At 42.0% G+C, this 17,022-nt stretch overlaps 1 protein-coding gene across 3 annotated transcripts in view; it reads right to left on the bottom strand.

Moving 5' to 3' along the window:
• The window catches only part of Pcsk5 (proprotein convertase subtilisin/kexin type 5), a 496,681-nt gene that overhangs the window by 276,176 nt on the left and 203,483 nt on the right, over positions 1-17,022 (bottom strand). For all 3 annotated transcript variants that reach the window (XM_045145561.1, XM_045145571.1, XM_045145581.1), the window contains exon 8: positions 6,506-6,718. In XM_045145561.1, coding sequence (XP_045001496.1) covers positions 6,506-6,718 — 213 coding nt within the window. The remainder of the gene's footprint in view (positions 1-6,505; positions 6,719-17,022) is intronic.

The following is a 17,022-nucleotide window of genomic DNA, read 5'->3' as shown; positions in this document are numbered from 1 at the left end:
GGTACTCCTTCTGAAATTGATTACTAAGGCCATTCTCAGATATCTCACAGAGTAAGTTTGTTTTGAACACAAACTAATAAAATGCTATCAGGAGAGGTTGAGATAGACCATATAGTCTCCCAATCATGGCCAGGGTAGCCCATACCAGGATAATTATGAGAAAGTTGGCCAGTATCCTAATCGTTGAGACAAATGACTTGGAAAAATAGATAAAGGCTAAACAAATCTCAAATGAAGAGTTTTATGATGGGACTGACTGGAGAAAGAGTAGAATTTCATCTTTAAAAAACAAAAAACAGCATGGCAGAAGTTTGGGGAGTATGGTGGTTTGAATGTAAAATGACCTCCACCCAGACTCTGTGTTTGAATAGCTAATCTCCAGTTGATAACACTGTGTGGAAAGGCTATGGGTTCTTTAAGAGGTAGAGCCTTGCTGGAAGAAGTGTGTCACTGAGGGTGGGCTCTGAGAGGTTCTACCAAGTCCTGCTTATTCTGATCTCTTGCTGTTGATGTGAAGATGTGACACAGGCTTTCAGCTCAGTCCTGCCACACCTTCCCTGCTACAGTGGACTCTAACCTCTGGAATTCTAATCTACTTCTGTTCAGTAGTGTGTCCCAGGAAGGAGAAAGTAACTGATACAAGGAGGCAGTGAGGGCTACCAGACAGAATCTTCAGTGCTTTTTCAATCAAGGAAAGTCACAGTTATCACTTTAGTATGTAAAGCTTATGTAGGAGGAACCCTGTCAAGTTTTGATTCTAAATATCCAGTCTAATGTCATTTACCTTCCACAGAAAGGAACAGAGCAGTTCTCTTTCTTCTGGCAGCTGCACACCAGCAACCTGTGCAGCCTCTGTTCTTCCAAAGTCTGATAGCCAGTGTTGCTTGACTATTTGTGGTGCTCCAGCTCCAGAAAAGTGCACAGATTCTCATGCTCAAGTGGTTTTCACTCTCCCAAGAAAATCGGACAGTAAATGAGAAAGCCTAGAGGATCATGTTAAGTGGGCATAAGTGCACTAAAAGGAAAATGGAATAAGACACAGGAGAGGAGGATGGTGGAGGGGGCAGCCCTATGTTAGGGAGCATATAGAAAGCATCCTCTCTAGGATGACCTAGGTGAGAGTGCTGTCCCACGCAAGCTGCTCCCAACAGGACCCAGCTCTTCCTAGATCACATAACCTGCATAACTTTGGGAGTCTGGTGTTAACACTGTGCTTTAGATCTGTACAGGAGGTCTAACTGAAGAGGTTATGAAACGATTTTTATCCCTCCATGGAATTCAATTATAAGGACTAAGTAGTAAGGGACAATGGACACCATGAAGCAAGAACAGATTGTGAAATCAACCTCCTCTACATAGCCCCCCACCGGATGTCCCCAAGTGTCAGGGGCATGATGGCACACTGGTTACAGAGGAGCACGGGGCCTGTAGTGACTGAATGGAAGCTAGGCTCTAGCCTTTTCTTTTTTGTGCAGTAAGCACAATAATCCTTCTACTCAGGGTTTCAAGGATACCACAAGCTAAAGCAGTCAATAGGCAAAATGTAGTACTATATTCTCATTAGGAGGTTGCCATCATGTCACTGTAAAGGCATGATGCGATATATAGACTATGATAAATACAATTGTGTTCACAACATTACTTCATACAATGTCTTTAAAACAGCTCTTTAGTCTGGTGTGACAAATTGCATCTGTAATCCCAGTACGCATGGCTAAATGAAGCAGGATGATCATAAGGCCAGCTTGACTAAATAGTGAGGTTTTATCACAAATGAAAAACATGATAGCTTGTCATTTTGGATGATTCTATTTAGCTTAAAAAGAGCTTCATATCATACTCCTGACAATGTAGAGACTTCATTTGCTGGAATAAGGCCAGCACTTCCCCAAGTCTACGAACTAAAGGCAATTCGAACATCCACTGTTGCACTAATCATCAAGGCAGGCACCTAAGGGTGGAGAGAATCACAATGTTTTGAAGCTCAGAGCAAACTTTTCCCTCTTGCAAACCGTGAAATGGCTTTTTGTCCCAGGAAAGCTGATTTAACATAGTGCTTTCCCAGAGGCAGAAGGGAGTTCTCTCCTGTCCCTCCAGACTCTCCGCAGCTACCTTGCCTCAAATCACAAAGGTGTACTTAGGAATGAAGAATGACAACTGTGTCTTCTGGAAAGGCTGCAAATGACAGAGAAAGTGAATGGTTCCGTGAAGGGAACAAAGGAAGACACTGCACTCCTGCAGCACTCAATCACAGATGCCACTAACAGGATGCAGGCGCCACTCGAGACCACAGGCATCCAGGTTCAAAGCCTGGTGGAGGGAAGGTCCCGGGTGTACCCCTGGCTTATTCATCATTCTGACATCTGGAAGGAAAGGGGGTCAGCCGGACTATAAAAGGCTAATGTTGCTGCCAACTCCACTCATGTTCAGGCTGTTAACATGTTCCTGATCACAGTGCCTTTCTTTATGGGGTGGGTGAACAGGCCATACTATTTTATGGGTTGAAAAAAAACCAAGGTGCAACAAACCTCTCTGTTAAAAACAGCTGACCAGGGCTGGAGGGATGGCTTAGCACTTAAAGCATTTGCCTGCAAAGCCAAAGGACCGAGGTTCGATGCCCCAGGACCCACGTTAGCCAGATGCACAAGGGGGTGCACGTATCTGGAGTTAGTTTGCAGTGGCTGGTGGCCCTGGTGCACTCATTCTCTCTCTCTCCCCCTCTTTCTCTGTCAAATAAATAAATAAATAAGAAAATATTAAAAACAACAGCTGAGCAGCTACACTATCTGGATGTAGAAGGAACATGGGTGCTGGCCACTCACACAGCGCACGTTTGTATGCACTCACACCGAAGGCATGGCTTCCCTGCTGTCTCACTGTCCCTCACTCTCTGGTGTGCCCTCCCTTTTACAGCGGAGGAAGATACGACATTGTAGTCTCTTAGCACTATGCAGTCACTTTGAAGCCAGAGATAGATTTCAAATAGCTTCCAAATGTTCTCTTCCACTGGGCATGATTTGGAGAAGCAGGCAAAATGAGACAGCTAAATAATTGGGGGAAGGGAAGGAAAAATTGCGGAGATGAGAAAGTTTTTTTTTTTATTTTTTATTTTGAAACTGAACATCCACATGATATTGAGCCTTTAGTACTGGAAAACTGTCATTCAAAATTAATAGTTTTGCTATTAGCTAGATCTCATATTTGCAAGCCAATGACCAGTGTCCACCAGTGAAGAGTGATACCCGTTATTCTGTTTCCTGTTTTACCTCCATTCTGAAGGCATCCAGAAATAAGCAAAACAGTAGAGTGCTAATTACTAGGGAATGTACAAGGACAAAGTAAACATCAAAAGCTCAGTGAAGTTTGTGATATCAGAAACTGTAACTGGAGATAAATGAGATAAACATCCCCACTAAAGGACCTGACATTAGTCGTGGTGCCCAGGTTCTGGCTCCAGCTTTCACTCTGATGACAGAGTGGATCACTTTATTTATCTATGGGAACATCCTCTCTATGGCCCTGCATGGTAGTCATGAAAACTACTACACAACCAAAGGAGAACATGGAGATGGTCCAGTAAAGCATAGGGAGCAAATCTCACAACAGCAATTGTGAGAACTCTTGGAGTCATTAGTTTTCAATTAAGCAAACAAGGAATTACCAAATGTTCACTACTGCATTTATTCTGTTTTGAATTTACCTTTGTTTGGAGTTAGGGTTAGTGATGAATGATAGAGAAGTTCCTGACAGGTGGACTTGGGTGTATTTTTAACATAATCATTATAAAGGAATCAGGGAAAGATGAAGACATCTTAATAACAAAAACAAAGTCAGTAGAAAGGTAGCTGGGAGGGGGCTGGAGAAAGGGCTTAATGGTTAAGCACTTGCCTATGAAGCCTAAGGAGCCCAGATCAACGCTAGATTCCTCAGGACCCACATAAGCCAGATACACAAGGGGGCACATGCATCTGGAGTTTGTTTGCAGTGGCTGGAGGCCCTGGTGCATCCATTTTATGTCTATCTCAAACAAATAAATACAAATAAACAAAAGAAAATTTAAAAAAGTAGCTGGGAAGCAAAGCCAACAAATTCTATAATAACCAAGCATCAAGAGGAATTGAACGGATGTGACATGAATATAAATGGAACAGAATAAGTACACTTATCCAAAGTGTTATGAACTAACAAGTGGTATTTGTTTAAATTTATCTGTGAATGTACATGTGCCTATTTTTGTGAGTGTGTTAGTGTGGGTCACACATGTGGCAGTTGGAGGACAAATTTCAGGCCAGTCCTTGCCCCTCCAGCGCATTTGAGGTGGGGTTTGTTCTCCGGATTCTCCCTCCGCTGTTCTTCAGCTGAGGCTGAAATCCCCGTCTCCACTTCCCATCCACATCCACAGGCTGGATAAACTTGCTTGGCTTCCAGCTCTTAGCTGGGTTCTGAAGATTGACCTCAGTTACTCCATCCTGAGCAGTGAGCACTTTATCCACTGAGCCTTATCTCTAGCCCTAGAACTTCTAAAGTCACATTTTGGAATATCTACACATAATAAGATATTTTGGGGTTGGGAACAAATTCTAAACAGCATTCACTTGTGCTACATATGTACACAGACTATATATAATTTCACATAATATTTTAAAGCATGAAATTGTCTTATGGAGTGTAATGTTCCACCTGTGTCCTAGAAGAACTACAGACCTTTCAGGTTTGGAGTGAGTGTTTTAGGTATGAGGTTAGGCTGCTCAGCCTAAAGGGTCCTATGAGCAATTAGGCTGCTCAGCCTAAAGGGTCCTATGAGCACAGCTATGGGAAAGTGAGATGTGCTGTTAGCAGGGACACCTGTCTGTCTGTGTTGCTCCCTGTGCTCTAATGCAGCATCTTGGGGAAAAGTTAAGGAGTGTCAAGAGCAAAGCCTCAGTTGAATTCAAAAGTCACGTCCTGGGCTGGAGAGATGGCTTAGTGGTTAAGCGCTTGTCTGTGAAGCCTAAGGACCCAGGTTCCAGGCTCGATTCCCCAGGACCCACGTTAGCCAGATGCCCAAGGGGGCACACGCATCTGGAGTTCGTTTGCAGTGGCTGGAGGCCCTGGCATGCCCATTCTCTCTCTCTCTCTATCTGCCTCTTTCTCTGTCACTTTCAAATCAATAAAAATAAACAAAAAATATTTTTTAAAAAAGTCAAGTTCAGGCTGGAGAGATGGCTTAGTGGTTAAGCGCTTGCCTGTGAAGCCTAAGGACCCCGGTTCGAGGCTCAGTTCCCCAGGTCCCACGTTAGCCAGATGCACAAGGGGGCGCACGCGTCTGGAGTCCGTTTGCAGAGGCTGGAAGCCCTGGCGCGCCCATTCTCTCTCTCTCCCTCCATCTGTCTTTCTCTCTGTGTCTGTCGCTCTCAAATAAATAAATAAAAAATTAAAAAAAAAAGTCAAGTCCTAAGAGTTTACCAACCCATTATCAGGAGAAACAAATACAGGTGGAAAGTAGTTGACATTTAGTGTTAATAGCACAGAGTTGAGCAGGCTGAGTCAGAGCTTTGCTAAGCCCTAACAGGGGTCATGACCCCTGTGCTATGTACTACCCACTGACTTCCTAGTAATAATCTCTGTAATAACTCCATGACCTACACACTGTTAAGGACAGACATGGACCTAGTCAACAAGCAGCTCAAGAGTGAGTAAACCTAATACAGGCTAGACTGACAACCTGACCACTTTGATTATATGGTGAACAGGGGACTCCACAGGACTTCTATAATTCTCTATCCAGCAGACGGTGCTATAGTCTTAGAAGAAGTGTCTTTGGTACACTATTGTTTCATGTTAGGTAAGTACAGTGGTCCCTTCCTATCTGCAAAGGATTAGTTTCAGGGATCAAAAAATCTGTAATGCTAAAGTCCCTTATATAAAATAAGATAGAATAGCATTCACATTTTTACTTGTGCATATCCTTCCTTGTGCATTAAAGTTATCCAAGTGTACCATACATCATCCTAATACTATATTATTTAGGTGATAAAGGCATATAGAAAATCATTTTCCTAATAAGCTCAATGCTGTGGTTAGTTAAATTTGTAGATGTGGAACCCATGGACACAGAAGACTGACTACATATTTTAAATGGGACCTTGGGTTTTCCTACATTTGTTGTTCAGTATGAATTAACTGCACTAAGAACCAAGCATTAAATCAAAAGTTAAAAGATAGTGATCAAGGCACCAGGATGAGTCAGATGTAAATTCTAGGCTTTTTCTCTGTTGTTACCTATCTATGTAAATGAGGATTAATCATGTGTTCTCAATAAACTGAAGCTTAATCATGTGTAAAGTTATCATGACACAGGCAAGCATTCTCATGAATAATAGAATGTTAGCATTTAGTGACTTGTGCTGAGACTCAGCAGCTAAATTCTGACCTGTTATTTCACTATGTTAATTCTGCACATATATTTATATTTCAAGGTGATTATTAATAAATAAGCAGTGAGAGGAATGTAAAAGTGACATACTATTTTCTTATCATAGGACTCTCCACTGCTGTAGGTTGTGGCTAGTGTAGATGAACACTCCTCCAGGTACCAAGGCTTCTTTCCACTTTCTGCTGTGCTGCTGATGGAGATGGTGTAGATGCTGTTGGTGTAGCCATCACAAGAGCAGTGGTCTTTGCTCCTTCCGCCGTTGCCAGATGCCCAGACAAACACAGAGCCAAGACCTCTTCGTCCCTGTTTACAGACAGAGAAAGTTAAATGGTGGGGTGAAAGGAAGAGATCCCAGGCTCTGGACAAGGAGATCAAATACAACAAAATCAATTATTTGCAGGATGAAGGTTATGCTATTTTAAGACCAGATGGGGGTTAAGCTGCTGGGCACGTGGGGAGGCAGTAGAGAAGTACCAAGAGCACCAATGTGGACAGTAAGAATGGTTGATGTTTATGGAGTGAGCCCAATTCGAACTGCTGTACCTGAATATGATTCTTTCAATAACCCTCTGAAATGGGCACACATTTTTGTCTCCATGTTACAAATGAGGATCATTGGTATATAAGTAATGTGATGGTATAGGAACATGTCAGGGTAGGTTCCAAATTTGAATCTGAGCATCCAGACCCTAGAACTGTATGCTATTTCTTCTCATAAACTTAGTGACATATTTCTCAGATCATCACATCTACCATAAACAGGTCAGGCAACTATGTTGAATTCTTTGTCAGTAAGCAACAGAAGAGGGTAGTGGCTATGTACCTCCACTAATGGTATGGTGAAAAATCCGAGAGCTGACAAGGACTCTATAATAATAAAAATTTCAAGATTATGTATGCTTGGGAAAACTAAGTATGCTTTTTGATTGTAAAACCTCTAAGAACTTTTAGTAAATGAATGCTTATTGCAACATGAAGGACTAGAGTCTAGTCTAATGTGATATCCAGTCACATTTTTGGCCATATGTTCTACAACCACACAGACCCGTCTTTACTTACAGTGCTAGGAACTGGAGTCACTCTATGTCAAAATCAGTGGTTTAAAATAGCTAGATGAGTTCCTTAAGGTCCTAAATCATTTAATGAATAGACACAAAGGAGATAGCACATGAAGTAAAGCAGCTCTTTGGTAACTGAGTTCTTAAATTTTTTAAAAATAAATCAATCTAAAGCTAGAGGCATAGTGAACATCTAGGACAGATCCATCATTTTCTAGTTCAAAGATGAGAATAAAACCACAGAGGGGCTGGAGAGATGGTTTAGAGTTTGAGGCGTTGGCCTGCAAAGCCAAAGGACCCTGGTTCGATTCCCCAGGACCCACGTAAGCCATATGCACAAGGGGGAGCATATGTCTTGAGTCTATTTGCGGTGGCTGGAGACCTGGAGCCCCTATATTCTCTCTCTCTGTCAAATAATAAAATATATGTTTAAAAAAAACCCCACAGAGCAGAAGAGGAATAAGCCTCTTTCTTCCTCTAAGGCCATGACCTTCTAGCCACAGATAGAAGGAAACATTTGATATGCTATGGTTTGAATCTAAAATATCCCCTGTATTTTGAACACTTGCTCCCCAGATGCTGACCTTATCTGGGGAGGCTATGGAATCTTCAGGAGGTGGGGACTGGCAAGTGGAAGCAGAGTCCTAGAAGCAGCCCACTGAAGGCCATGTGCTGGGCCTGGTTCCTAGGTCTGGTCCTGCTTTGTGTCTTGGTCTGACAGGATGAGAAGAGCCCCGGCCTCATGCTACCTCCACGGTGGACAGAGCGGCTCCACCATGCCTTTTCCAGCCTAACAGACCAATGCTCTCTGAACCTGTGAGGCAAAAGGAACCTTTCTTCCTTTCAGGTGTTTCTGTTAGGTATTGTTGCCATAGATGCTGGCATGCAGCTAATATAGATACTGCCTTGGAACTTCTGATAAAGATCCAAAGAAGAGTGCAAGGGATCTGAAATTTCCATAATAAACTCTTCTAGATCTTGAATCAAGTAAAAGAATATTTATGACATGATTAGTCTTTGAATTGGAAAATGCAGTATATTTATACAGGAATGGGAAGAGTTTATGGAGAAAGAGGGGAAAAGCGACAGGAAGAGAGAGAAGGAAGGAGGTATTGAGGGAGGGAGGATAGAGAGAAGGAGGGATAGAAGGAGAGAGGGAGGAAAACCAGCTGGTAGTACTGCTGGATAGCTGAGTCTGGGTTGTCACCCTTCACTTCCCTATCTCAATCTTCATGACATGACCACCCCCTTGCCCCAGAATCGGAATAAATGCTTTGTGAAGCACTAGCAGGAATCATACCTCCCTTTTCAGACACCAAGGGACTATGCTGCAGGGCAACTGACGCCCCATTTGTGCCTTATAGGAGCTCAGGCTTGTGGGTGGGTGTAAAATCAGAGCACAGAGAAAGCAAGCCTGAGGCTGTCCAGCCTCCAACTTCCACTCTGAGCCATCACCAAACCAGCCTTGAAACTGTTCCCACAGGAGTGTCACCTTCCTTCTCCCCCCACCCATCGCAATCTCTGGATAGCACTGTCATTGTGATCTTATTGGCACCTATCATGGCCCCTCAAACCTGGATCAATGACTGCTCCCATTGGTCAGAGGAGGAAACTTAGAATGGGAAAGGCAAACTCTTTAGGTCACATTGCTGGACTTAGATCTGTCTGACTTCAAAGTCTAGATTCTTGGTTATTCTGTCAAGCTGCCTGCTTTGAGATAGAAGATAAACATGGATGGATAACTTTTTCTCTTATTTGCAAGCTGTCTTGAAGACCAACCCCAGATGGCAGGAGCTAATGAGGTCTCTGGCATGGGCACTGCCTAACGGTTGCATCCCAGCCTCATGTGACTAACAGACACTTCTGGATCCCCATGGGTGTGGAGGGCCCAGAGCCAAGTTTCCCCCCCGCCCCCCACAAGTATCTCAGTCACAAGGCCAAGTTAATCTCTTACTTCCAAAGTTGCTGCCACTAAAAGTAGTAGCTTTGTTGGAGCAGCTCAGAGGACAAGGTCAGTGGAGCCCCTGGTGTGCAGAATTCTCAAAGAACAGGTATTGCCCAGTTGTGAAATCTGGCATAGTTAGAATCTCAGAAACAGGACACTTGGACCCTCTTACCCTCATCTCTAGGCTGTACTATAAGGTTGGTTGTCCATGAATTGATTGCCCTCCCTAAGAAGCTCACCCCTGTTTCATGAGAGTCCAGGAGAAAGCTGGATGTGGTGGTGCACACCTTTAATCTCAGCACTCAGGAAGAAGAGGTAGGAGGATCGCTGTGAGTCCAAGGCCACCCTGAGACTCCATAGTGAATTCCAGGTCAGCCTGAGCTAGAGTGAGACCCTACATTGAAAAAAACAAACAAACAAAAAAAGAGTCTAGGAGAGTCCATTTTGGGGGGTCTTGTTTTCTCAGCCCTCATGCCCTCTCTAGCATCCCATCATAACCTCAACCCTTGCACTGACACAGAAGCCCAGGCCTGCTCCCTGAGCATTTACTCCAGGGCTTCGGGAAGGTGTCACTGGTTTCTGAGGGAACACTTCAGGAATGTATGGAGACAGCTTGCATTGTGATCACAGGGGAAGGAGATACTGGAGTTCTGGGAGCAGAGGGCATAGATGCTGTTCATCATTACTGAAGGTCCTCACTCCAGAGAATGGCCCTGCCCAAATGACAAGATTTAAAACAACTCTGCTCACACTGAGCTGTATTGGACCAGGTCAATAGATCACAAGGGACAGTGCAAGATATACTGTAACAGATGAATAAGAACCACAGAGAAACAAAACAGCACATGATCATCATCAAACTTACCTATTTAAATTTATGACTGTTCCTATGGTTAAATTTTTACTAAAATACTTTTACAACAATTTTATTTCAAAGAATATTTAATGAGATTATATTCAGAAAGTATCTGAATTCATGATGTCATAATCATGAATATACAAATCAGAATTATGCATTCATAAATATATAATCAGAATATACAAATGGACACAGGATGTCTTAATTGAGAAATAGGTATGTGTTAGTGTATAGAAGTACATACATGAGGTTTGGTACATAAGGTGGTCACACAATTTAATGTAAATTACCCTGCTCGGTAAGATAAGGACTGTTGTTTTCTTCTTTATACCAAGTTTTCATAACTGTGTATTATTTTTTATAAACAGACAAGTACAACAGTCCCTATTAAGAGGGAATACACAGCTCAATTCTTTTTAATCTTCCTGTGTTTCTTCAGAGTCTCAGAATATAGCCCCATGTTGACCTCAAATCTATGATCCTTCTGCCTCAGGTTCCAGAATAATACAATTGTAGGCATGTGCCACCATTCCTAGATAAAAGAATTTTTTTTCAGTGTTGGAGATGGAACTTAGAGTCTCTCACATGATAATGTGAGCTCTCTGCCACTGAGCTACATCCTAAACCTTTGGTGAAGGTTGTACCCAAAAACTGTATCCTTAGAAACAACCGAGGCCAACATTTCTACACACATACCATATATCAAGCACCAAACAAACATAATTCTGCACAATCCATACTCCTAATCTTCACTGTCATTTGCTTCACAGATAATACAACTGCATCTCAGAAACAGTAATCGATTCCGGAATCAGACCTTGACACCTGACAGAAGTCAATGCCTGAACCATTAACCTTGATGACAGACTTCTTCTGGGCTAAAAGAGATCTGGGTTTGTCTTACTGTTCTTAGCCAATTTTCCTGTATCTTCACTGACTAATCCGTGTTCCTTCTGGATTCAGGGCAGAGTTAGGGTTGGTAAACAAAGGTTGAGAACTTCTCCCTGAGCACTGCTAACAGGAGGACATATGCTTGAGCTTCAACTCCTCCTGGGTGCCTCAGCCCTAACATGCACCCCTAAGGAGGATGCACTTGGTTTATTCTATCCTAGCAACATGCACAGAGGATATCACAGTGCAGAAACAATTACATGCTCAGGTGTCCTGTGGGGACTCAAGCCCTGAGATGAGAGGAGCATGGGTGGCTGCTGTCCTGAAAAATGTTCCTCCCACAGGTGACAATCTTATATTAGATAATTCAAGGTAATTATTTTTTATGAATGAGAATGGAAACCTGAAAGGACAGTGTGGGTTCACACACTTTCAAAAGTCTGAAAGGACAATGGAGAGAGGGGAGACACTGATACTGGAGATGGTGGGCTACTGGACACTGGCAAAGGTCATGCCAACTTAGCCTGCATGGGAGTGGGTAGGCATAGAGATACTGAGACTCCTCCTCCCATAGCTATTTCCTGCCAGTATATGTCACAGGCAGATCCAGGCCAGATGCTGGTGGACTGGCGAACCCATAGACAAAGACCACAGATGTCCATGTTCCAGAGTTCAAGGGTTGGGACAGGAGACCCAGAGGGATAGAGCTACAGAAAAGTACCCAGCATAGTCTTTTAGGTGTCCTAGGGACTAAATCGTGTTCATATATATACACATACACACACATATATATATACACAATATAATCCAATATAGTCCAATGTGATAGTATATCTATAAGAATCCTTTAGTGAGATATTTAAAGTTAAATGAGAAATCAGTAGGGGCTTGAACTGATAGGCCCTGGCATCTTTATAAAGAGGGAAGGAGCTAGCAGCCGGCTCTTTGAGTGTGGATAAGAGGAAAGGCCATGTGCAAACACACCAAGAAGCTGGCTGTCTGCAAGGCAAGGAAGGTGTCACCTGAACACAGTTTAGCTAATCCCTGGAGCTTGGAATTCTAGACTGCTGGCCTCTAGCAGAAATACAGTCTGTTGCTTGAGTTAACCCATCAGTGGTGGTCTGATATGGCAGCCAGAGCTGAGTAACACAAGCAGAGCAGAGGTGACAGTGTGACCTTGTGAGGGCTACAGGGTCCACACTCTAGCCACTAGGCAATTCAACCCTTAAGCCTGCGTGTACAGCTTATTATCCAAGTCACAGAAACAAGCATTGATGCTGTGGACTGAAAATGCTTTATAAACTGCTGCTAAGCACTCCAGGGTTAATCTGAAACCTGTCTACTGCAGATGCACATAGGATATTCATTAGTGGAAAATATTCAGAAACTAAAACATATGTCTTTTTAAAATGTTTTGGACATTTTTCTAAAAAAAAATCAGAGCAATTAAAGAATTAAACCTTAATTTTCAGGGTTCAGGGAGAAGAGAAGTTGGACAGAATAGTATAATGAGAAAGATACCTTGAGACATGTTGGTCCACAGAAGTAATGACATTTCTTAGCTTGGTTAAGAAGTATAATTGTGCTTGGTTACTCAAATGTAGCTTGGTATGGAAAAAAAAATACTTCAGTATAATTGAGTGTCAAGTAAAAGTTAATAAGCTTCAGGAAAAATGTAACCTGAAACTCATGCAGCATCTATTCAACCAAATGCTAAAGTCTTTCTCATTGTATATCTAAATGTTCATGTTTTTTGTCATATTGATACTCTACAAAAAACAATTTATATAACCCCATAACCATTGTTATTAAAGTTTAAAAGGGAACTAGATTTTCTTTTGGCTTAAAAGGTCAACAAAGGCCAATTTATGCTGGATTTCTAATTATATCATATACCTCAGGACAGGTTTTGAGAACTTTTGTGAAACTAAATGGTGTGGCCATTTTCTCAGCCAACAATGCTAAGCTTTTATTTGGTAAGTTAATGTTACATTATTCTCCAACACTGATTAGAGAGTCTTCTTAAAGGGCCAAGAATAAATGACAGAGGCTTCTGGCAATATAAAAACAGAGGAAGAAAGTATCATGTATGAATCCCATTAATTTTAATTGAGAGCAAGACATAGAGCAATATCAGCAAGGTAGATAATACTATGTACATTTTTAAAATTTTTTTTTATTATTTATTTATTTGAGAGCGACAGACATAGAGAGAAAGACAGATAGAGGGACAGAGAGAGAATGGGCGCGCCAGGGCTTCCAGCCTCTGCAAACGAACTCCAGACGCGTGCGCCCCCTTGTGCATCTGGCTAACGTGGGACCTGGGGAACCGAGCCTCGTCCTTAGGCTTCACAGGCAAGCGCTTAACCGCTAAGCCATCTCTCCAGCCCACTATGTACATTTTGCAGACTAAGAAACTATGCCATTTAACCAGAAAGCCCAGTGTCTAAACAGAACCTATAGAGGTTGATACGAAGACATACTGTAAAATAACTTTAGAATTTGGAACTTATTTTTCTGTGAGGTTCTCCAAGGCTGGAGATGCAGTGTACCCAGGTCCCGTGCTATGCTTCTCCCCACATGCCGTGCAGTGCAGCTCCCTCTCTCCACTAGCAAAGGACACGAGGTAACTGCACAGCCATGCACACAGGGCTCCGGGGTAAGTTGAAGACACTGTGCAGGAACAATGACACATGCAAGAAACGACCCTAGTAGCCGAGAGATGAGGCAAGAAGAGTTTATCCTGTTCAACCCTAAGGATATTATGACTGGCATTTCCAAAGTCCATCTTGCTCCTTCACAGAGCAGGGTTCATTCAGAGAAACAGTCCACATCGAGAAATGTAGGTAAATGCAAACAAAGAGACAAACAAAATACATTAGAGTCCCCACATTTTAAAAAAAAGTAAAAAAAAAAAAAACCACCTATTTTAGCTATCATAGAATTTTAAAATATATTGTTTATTTAAGCAGTTTTAATAACTTTTTGAACTACTGTCATCCACAGGACAGATGATTAACATGAACCATAAAGGTCATAACCAAGGTAAACAGAAAAGAAACCTCCTCACATCTAAGCACAGCTCAGAGCAGACAGCCACCACTTGCAATGCTTGGTGGCAAAACTGGTCTAACTTGTGTTGAAAGCTCTTTGGGATTGAGGCAGGGAATGAAGTCCCAGGACAGATACAGTAAGATGTCTTTGGGATAAACTCTTAGCAAAGCAGGAGTTTTGTTCTTTGATAAGTTCATTTGAGTTGGGGTTAGGGAATTTAAAGAAACCAATTAGATCCACAGAAAAAGTGGGCTGCCCCACCCTCAAAGAGACTTGAATAAGACAAACATGAAATTTTTAGGAATTAGGAAGTTAAGTTTGCTATTGCCAAGAACAATCCTATACCAAGATCCTCAATTTTTCCAGGTCTTAGCATTATACCCAAGAAAATGAGTATATGAGACTCCCCTTTTTTAAAAAATAATTTCTTCCTATATAAAGAACACACTGGGGCTGGAGAGATGGCTAAGCAGTTAAGCGCTTGCCTGTGAAGCCTAAGGACCCTGGTTCAAGGCTCAATTCTCCAGGACCCACGTTAGCCAGATGCACAAGGGGTTGCACGCATCTGGAGTTCACTTGCAGTGGCTGGAAGCCCGGGCGTGCCCATTCTCTCTCTCTCTGCCTCTTTCTCTCTCTCTGTCTGTTGCTCTCAAATAAATAAATAAAATAAACAACAACAACAACAAAAATTTAAAAAAAAGAGAACACACCGGCCAGGCATGGTGGTGCACTCCTTTAATCCCAGTTCTGGGGAGGCAGAGGTAGGAGAATCACTGTGAGTTTGAGGCTACCCTAAGACTATGTAGTGAATTACAGGTCAGCTTGGACCAGAATGAGACTCTACTTAAAACAGCAAAGCAAAACAAAACAAGCAAACAAATAAAAAACACAGGTCTCACTTGAGTCTACTTCTTCCCTCAGACTTTGCATTATTGTACTTAAAATCATCAAGGTAAGTGGAGGAGGCACTTTGTATGTTTTAAAACAAAACTGTAATTAATTTCATTTAATGATTTGATGAAAACAACAGTTCAGTAATTCTTCTTGTCTCCAAAGGAGGAGAAACAAGATGGAAAATACTAACCAATAGAAAGCAACATGTTCTTAAATATGACTTTCCACAGCTAGATTCTATCTGAATCTGCTGATATACACTCTCCTCAGTCCTCGCAGGGTATTGCTGGGCTCCAGCTATCTGTCTGCTTCTTGCATGAGCTGCTTGCACTACCTATGTGGCCTCTGGCTTGCAGGGGGGCCATCTGGGCATACACAGACTGACACATCAAAGGCTATCCATGACACTGTTTCCATCGGTCTCATTCCACACTACTTCTATCAAAAACAATCTGTGTAAAAAGTCTGTAAATACAATTATTTTCCACTTTCCCTAAAAAAAATAACAGAAAGTAGAAGAAAGGCTTTTGTGAACTGGCACTATTTCTCATTTTTGTCTTCCTACCATTTTTAGGACTTCACTCTCCTCTTCCTCCACATCTCAGCTCCACACCAGTTGCTCTGTATTCTGACTTCCGGTGTACAGACTATGAAGCCAAGTATATGAAGTAAATTTTTATGTTCTTTGACTTTTTAATAATACACTGAAATTATTAGATGCAGTTATTAGCAACCATATTAATTTTGCACAACCATACACAAATGAAAATCCATTTTATATGCTTGCTGAGCATACCAAATGCAGTTGGCTTCATTTTTAAAGGCCTTGAAAGCCCAATGATGATTATGGAGTAAGCTGTTGGTAATTGTTGCAAGTATTTGGGATAAAATAAAATTTTTTATTGTTTCATGCCTAAACATTTTAGCTTAAAATGACAAAATTTAAAAAAAATGATCTGTTAACAGGTTTGTGCATTAATATACTGTAATCTTATTTTTGAACATTTTATTTATTTATTTGAGAGAGGGGAGCACAGAGAAAGAGAGAATGAGCATGCTGGGGCCTGTAGCCACTAAAAGGTGCTCCATACATGCACCACCTAGTGCATCAGGCTTTCATGGGTCCTAGGGAAATGAACCTGGGTCCTTTGGCTTTGTAGGCAAAGGCCTTAACCACTAAGCAATATCTCCAGCTCTTATAATCTTATCAACTGCCATATCTTTTCCTTTCTCCCATCCTCTTGATGAACTTTTTCTTCTTTCTGATTTGTCCCATTTCTACTTTGATGTCTGTGGGCCATTGAGCCTAATTAATGTTGCTGACTTGAACATGGATGTGGGGTTATATTGATAAGACTTCAGAGGATGTAGTACAGATGGCCCATGAGATGCTATCACTTGTGGAGTCTGGGTTTCATATGAAAGAAGAATGTCTGTGATTCTATGAAAAGGCCACTAAAATGCTTTCCCCTCTTTGAACTACATATGCATATGAGGTCAGAGTTTCTTTCTCTCTTTTTTTAATTAGTTTTGTACTCAGTGAATACAGTCAATTTGGTGCCTCCTCCCTCTCCTACCCCTTCCGCAGGACCCTCCTCGTTTTCTTATAATACACACTTAATATCACTTCACAAGCTTGTTCATGGTCTAGGCCAAGATAGGCAGCATGTTTTCCTGGATTCAACAGCACCTGTTTTTAAAAATGCTATTTGATGATGGCAAGTTATATGGCCAAAGACTAGCACAGAGAATGATTGATTAGCATAGATAATGATTAATGAGCATAAAAAATGATTGAAGCCGGGTGTGGTGGCGCACGCCTTTAATCCCAGCACTCGGGAGGAAGAGGTAGGAGGATCGCCATGAGTTCAAGGCCACCCTGAGACTACATAGTGAATTCCAGGTC

The sequence above is a fragment of the Jaculus jaculus genome, chromosome 1 (assembly GCF_020740685.1).
Source record: "Jaculus jaculus isolate mJacJac1 chromosome 1, mJacJac1.mat.Y.cur, whole genome shotgun sequence".
NCBI lineage: Eukaryota > Metazoa > Chordata > Mammalia > Rodentia > Dipodidae > Jaculus > Jaculus jaculus.
Note: the sequence above shows the minus strand (reverse complement) of the source record. Positions and strands in the feature narration are given on the sequence as shown.